This window comes from Cajanus cajan, chromosome 9 (genome assembly GCF_000230855.2).
Source record: "Cajanus cajan strain Asha chromosome 9, NIPB_CcT2T_4, whole genome shotgun sequence".
NCBI lineage: Eukaryota > Viridiplantae > Streptophyta > Magnoliopsida > Fabales > Fabaceae > Cajanus > Cajanus cajan.
The window spans coordinates 20,673,187-20,679,186 of NC_138525.1; the positions used below are offsets into that span (position 1 = coordinate 20,673,187).

The 6,000-nt window shown below is 33.8% G+C and overlaps 2 protein-coding genes across 2 annotated transcripts; both read left to right on the forward strand.

The window, feature by feature from the left end:
- Positions 1–2,180: 2,180 nt before the first annotated feature.
- Positions 2,181–2,625, forward strand: LOC145952002 (protein FAR-RED IMPAIRED RESPONSE 1-like). Its single transcript, XM_083064219.1, has 2 exons — positions 2,181–2,513; positions 2,593–2,625. Exons 1-2 carry the CDS (start codon positions 2,181–2,183, stop codon positions 2,623–2,625), a joined length of 366 nt encoding a protein of 121 aa, XP_082920345.1.
- On the forward strand, positions 2,587–5,006 carry LOC109791041 (protein FAR1-RELATED SEQUENCE 5). Its single transcript, XM_083063767.1, has one exon. The coding sequence runs from the start codon at positions 2,631–2,633 to the stop codon at positions 3,966–3,968; it is 1,338 nt and encodes a 445-aa protein (XP_082919893.1). The 5' UTR covers positions 2,587–2,630; the 3' UTR covers positions 3,969–5,006.
- The last annotated feature ends 994 nt before the right edge of the window (positions 5,007–6,000 follow it).

The window sequence follows — 6,000 nt, forward strand, 5'->3', positions numbered from 1 at the left end:
CCCCAGCTTGTCAAACTTTGATTTGGGTGAGATTGTAACCAAATTTTAGCTTTTCCTGTTAGAGAAAATGGAAACAATCTCAAATACACAGCTTCCTCATCACCTCCAGGTATTCCCATTGTTCCACATAACTCATAAAAATTTGAAAGGTGTGAGTATGGGTCTTCATGGTCAAGGCCAGCAAATTGTTGTGAGCTAACCAAAGTAAGGAAAGCAGGTTTCATCTCCATGGCTCTAGAAGTGTTTGGAGCTGCAATACTAGAGAAATGTCTAGGACCATGTTGTTGTGCATAATCACCTAGGGTCCTTCTGGGAGGCCTGGTTGGTCCATTTCCACCATTATTATTTCCTGTTCCGTCTTCAGCCATTGGTTGATTTGAAGAAGTAGAAGAATTTAGAAAATCTTGCTGTTGTTCTAGGATTCTCTCTAACTGTCTCAGCCTTCTTGTTCTGCTATTATTCCTCCTTGCTGTTCTTTCGATTTCAGGGTCAAAATGCAATTCTCCAGCTGGAGTTTTTCCTCTCATACAATTTTAAGAAATCTGCACAGGAAGGTGAATCCACAAAACACAACAAGACAAATATCTCTATATTGTAGCTATTCACAAAATGGATTATCTACACAATTGCAAAATCACAAGATTAAAAATTACTAATTAGCACCAAATCCCCGGCAACGGCGCCAGAAACTTGATGGGGTTTTTGATGAGGTTTTATCGCAAACACATCACTTGGCAAGTGAACCAAGTTTCGAAGTAGTATTTAAAGATCGTCCTCAGGGATTTGAGTGATTAGTAATTCTTACTCTAATGATTTATAAGAAAATGATGTTCAATTTGCGGATGAATGATGATAAATTAAAACAACACAGTAAAACAAACGTAGTAAGGATGATGATTAAGAAACAAGGATTGGTTCGGAAGCACTTGCTAACTCATAGATCTTCTTAAAATAAATGCTATTCTAATTCCATTATTTCCACGTTCATTAAGTAATCCAACAAGATTCCTCAAGGTTGAATCCTAAAGTCATTAAGCTCAAAACATGATTCCTCTATGTTTTGAGTTTAACACTTCGCATTAAGACCAAGAACTTGAACAATGTGACTAACCAAATCAAGTTTATCCCTAGAACAAGAATTGATTAGGTGCAAGATTCAGTTCGGGTTTTCAAAAACGTTTTCCAACTGGATTCAAAAACCAAAAATCATACAACGGGTGATCAAGCCGATATAAGCATTAAGGAAAGAATCAAACACAAATAATGAAATTAAAATGCATATATTTAAGAAGAAGAAGAGTTAGTAGTTACATCCAACCAATCCTCAATGAAATTAGCCACTCATGGCCATTACAATTTCTCCAGCAATTTCCATAAGAGATTACAAAGTTGGAAGTGAAAAACCAGAGGTTTTGGGAGCTCCTGTACGTCACTCCCTAGCTGCAGCCCCCAATCAGTTAGTTTCCAGCTGTAGTCTCCAATCAATGTATATACAGCTGTTTTTGCATTAGTGGTTCAATTAGTGGTTTTTCCACTAATGATTTTCCCCTTTTTCCTTGTTTGTTTCTCCTTATTTTAAGGCTCCTTGTCTTTCTTTTTAATTGAGTGCTCATGTGCTTCTTGTTTCTTTCCTTAATTTTGTGCCCCCACTGTTTCTCTCTTTTCCTTTGTTTATATCAGCTTTAAAATAGGGGCAGAAAAGTGATTTTGATCTCCACAGCTACAGCTGTAGATTCACAGCTATAGCTCCAACTTTCTGGACCCTTTTCAGACTTCCACAGCTCGAGCTCCAGATTCACAGCTCGAGCTTCAGCTTTCCAGATTTCCACAGCTCGAGCCTCAGATTCACAGCTCGAGCTCCAGATTCACAGCTCGAGCTCCAGATCTACAGCTATAGCTTCAAGTCTCTGGAACTTCACAATTTCTCCCCAAATTTTCACAGCTCGAGCTCCAGATCCACAGCTATAGCTGTGGATTTCTGCCTAGCCAAAAATTCTGCAAAAATATGAGGAAATTCCTTAAAATTGCTACTACTCCTCTACTCTTATAATATAACTTAATTATTTAAATAAAAAGAGTGAAATAACATACATATTATCTCTAATTACCCAAAAAGAGTGCCAAAAGTTGAGTGCAAAACAAGCCTAAAAATGCACTCAACAATAATGCAGTTGAATAAAATGAGAAAAGTTGGCATAAGTACTCCTCAAGTTTATGGGTCACTTGCAGATCACCCTGGAGGGTATGAGAGACTTTCTTTTTGTAAAAAGGACATATACAATCAAATTGGAAGGCAAAGAAGGTTGCAAGGTTTGGATTCAAAATGTGCACTGGAATTTTTGAATGGTTTAAAACGCAGTGATCCTTTAATGTATGTTGGTCACACTGTTGATGAAGAAAACAGATTGCAACATTTGTTCTGGTGTGATGGCATGATGCAGATGGAGTATGAAGTTTTTGGTGATGTGTTAGCATTTGATGCAACCTATGGGAAAAATAAGTATTTATGTCCTGTAGTTGTATTTTCTGGTGTTAATCATCACAATCATATGATAGTATTTGGGAATGCTATTGTTTCAAATGAAACTGTAGAAACATATATATGGGTACTTGGGCAATTTGTAGAAGCCATGAAAGGAAAGTCTCCAATGTCTATTATCACTGATGGTGATGTTGCAATGAAAAATGCGATAAGAAAGGTATTTCCTAATTCACAGCATAGATTGTGTGCATGGCACTTATTAAGGAATGCGACAACTAACATTAAGAAGCCAGCATTTACAAAGGATCTAAGAAAATGCATGTTGGGTGAGTATGAAATTGGTGAATTTCGAAAGAAGTGGTCTGAAATGTTGAACAAATTTGAGTTGCATGATCATCCTTGGGTTATAGACTTATTTGAAAAGAGGAAGATGTGGTGTACAGCTTATATTAGAGGGGCTTTCTTTGGTGGTTTTAGGGCAACTTCTCGGTGTGAAGGATTACATTCTGAGTTGAAAAAATATATTCATCCGAAGATTAATCTGACAGAGTTTGTTCAACAATTTTATCGTCTTGTGAGTTATATGCGTTATAGGGAAGTTGAAGCTGACTTTGCATCAATTCATGGTGATCCCGTTCCAGAAACAGATTATCATAACCTTGAGCTATCGGGGGCAAAGTGTTATACGAAAGAAATACTAAAATTATTTCGTGATCAGCTTCATAGTTCATCTTTGATGAGGGTGATTGGTTGCAAGCAGACATTTGGTTGTTGTATATACATAGTGAGAAAATATGAAATGATTGACAAACAATGGCATGTGTCATATCAATCAACACCGTGTGATTTGAAGTGTTCGTGCTTAAGAATGGAATCAGTCGGCATTCCATGTGATCATATACTTGCAGTGTTGGTTCATCTGAATTTATCAGAGTTACCTAAATGTTTGGTGTTAAAAAGGTGGACTAAGGTTGCGAAGGATGAAGTGAAGGGCAATGTTAGTAGACATAGGTGGGACTCTGAGAAAGATGCTAGATACTTGTCATTAATGGAGTATTTTAAAGAGCTAAGTACTTTGGCATGTGAAACATATGATGATTATGTTGATAAAAGGGATAAAGTTGTAAATGAATTAGCTGAAATAAGAGGTAAAAAAGGTGATGAATCCGAAGAAGGCAATGCATTGGATGATGAATTAAGTGTAGTGATAAGAAATCCTGCCATTGCTAGAAGTAAAGGAAGGTGTGTTGTTGAAGGTTCATGGCGCAAAGGTAGGAAATCAAAAAAGAGTAATAAGTGTAGTTTGTGTAAACAAATAGGTCATAACATGAGAACGTGTGGAAGACAACAGAATTTGGATGATATGGAACAAAGCACACGTGGAATGAGTATTGAATTTGAAGAAAGTTACGAAGGTTACGAAAATGAAGAGGTAACGAATATAAATTATATTAAAATTATATATTTGTTTGTAAAACAGAGTTAGATGTGATGTGTTTAATGTTGTCATTGTAGGAAGATGAGTACATTGAAGATTTGTTTGACAAATGCGATGAAGTTGATAATGGGGTTGGTGACATGTCTGTTTCACAGTCAGAATCAATATATAGTTATGAAGTGTCGTTATCTCCAGCATTCAGTGATGCAGGTAATGTTTATGAATTAGTAACTCAAGTGTGTTATTGTAGGTGTATGAGAAGTAGTAAGTTAATTTTTATTGTATTAGTATGATGTTATATTATTTTAGTTGTGTATGTGTAATATTGGAACTAATCGATTGCTGATAATTGTTATTAAATTGTATTTGCAGGTTTTTTATACGATTGATGGCGGTTGCAGTAGAATGGAAATGCATGAATTCACATAGTTTGGATTGTAAATTTAGATGAATGTGACTTTTGTTGTTATTTATGCAGGAGTTTTATTTTATATTGTATTTAATTGTAGTTGGAAAATATTATTCAGTAATGAAATTATGATACATGAATATTTAAAGATACAAATATTTGAATTTGAAACCAATATATTTTGAATTTTTGAAAAAATTGGGTTGCTATTGCCATTGAGGGTGTTGTTGTATGTTGTTGGCAGGTGGAAAGTGTAATCCCAAAATTGGGGTTTATTGCTGAAATTATTGGGTGAATGACTTCAATGGATATTACGATTTTGAAGGGTGACATGGGTTTTGGTTTGTTTCATTTAACGTGCCTATAGGTTACCGGAAACGTCGTATATATAATATGTATATAGTTGATTGTATTGTAATTAGTTGTTTAAAAAAAATTTATTTTGAAATTGCTTTAAATAAAAAGTTATAAATTACTTTCTAAAAAGTTATATATAATTTTAATGAAATACAAATTGTTATTTAAACATAATTTTTATCATATGTTGTTAGTTTATATTAAATAGAAAACATATGATATAATATTGTTATTTTATTTGTTAACATGGTTTGCACCAACATTGAATAACATTATAATTTATGATGGTCTTATCATATGTTACTCTCAAATCATATTGTATTATATATCCCGACTACCAAATACAGTGTCAAGAATTATCCGCCAGCTTATTACATTTATTACAAATTATTTTTAAATTACTAAAATAATTGAAGTTGAACCATAAATTAATCTTTAGAGACACCAATAAGGAATGTTAATTCAACAAAGTGTCATGGATGTGCAATTTGCTTATAAAGTGAAACAAAGAATCCAACAGTAAGGGAGAAAACCACTGGTTCGTAAGTATGATTTACATAATGTAGATTGAAAAATAATCTGAAGCACATCATTGTATTTATCCCTTAAAATGATGCAATCAAAGAATGGAATGAGAAAATGTAGCACCCTGTTATATTCGTATGATGAAAATACCTATCTCAACGTGTGATTGAAATGACGATCATATAAAAGGCTAAACATATATAAAAGGCTAAACATATATAAAACCCTAAACATATATAAAAGCCTAAACATATTTTAAAAAACATCAGGAACCAATTATGATATAAATTAAAAAATAATACTGTAAAAAAATGAAGTTGGTTTAAATTACGCAATAAGTTAAATAGATTTTAAAAGTACCGTGAAATTGTCATGATTGTTAATTGGGATACTGATAAAAAAACCACAATGTCATGATACAGAACCAGTAAAATGAAATGAAAGAGTTATAAAAGATGCATAAAATAAGAAGGCCAAGTCAGGGTTTCGTAACATGGAGGATCAGGAACTTGAAGTTTCCAAGTTTTTGAATCTTAAGTCGTATGCCTGTGTTGTATTGTTGGCCTTTAATAAGCTGCCCCCATTCCTTACCAACATAAAACTCCCTTTTGTTTCGCTGTGTTGATGTTTTTTTAATCTCAGCTTCAACCATCTATCCATGTTGGTTGATTAAGACACAAGAATTGTAATTGTCTATGCCCCAAACATCAACGTATTTGACCGGAAAATACTGGAAATAAGAATGAAAGTGAATTATTAACATCATTATGTATATTGATTTTAGAAATA

Excerpts from the sequence above, each read along its gene's own strand:
- LOC145952002 (XM_083064219.1), top strand. The coding sequence starts at position 2,181 with ATGAGAAAAGTTGGCATAAGTACTCCTCAAGTTTATGGGTCACTTGCA. Across the intron at positions 2,514-2,592 it reads AAAATAAGTATTTATGTCCT|AAACATATATATGGGTACTT; the intron begins GTAGTTGTATTT and ends ATGAAACTGTAG.
- LOC109791041 (XM_083063767.1), top strand. The coding sequence starts at position 2,631 with ATGAAAGGAAAGTCTCCAATGTCTATTATCACTGATGGTGATGTTGCA.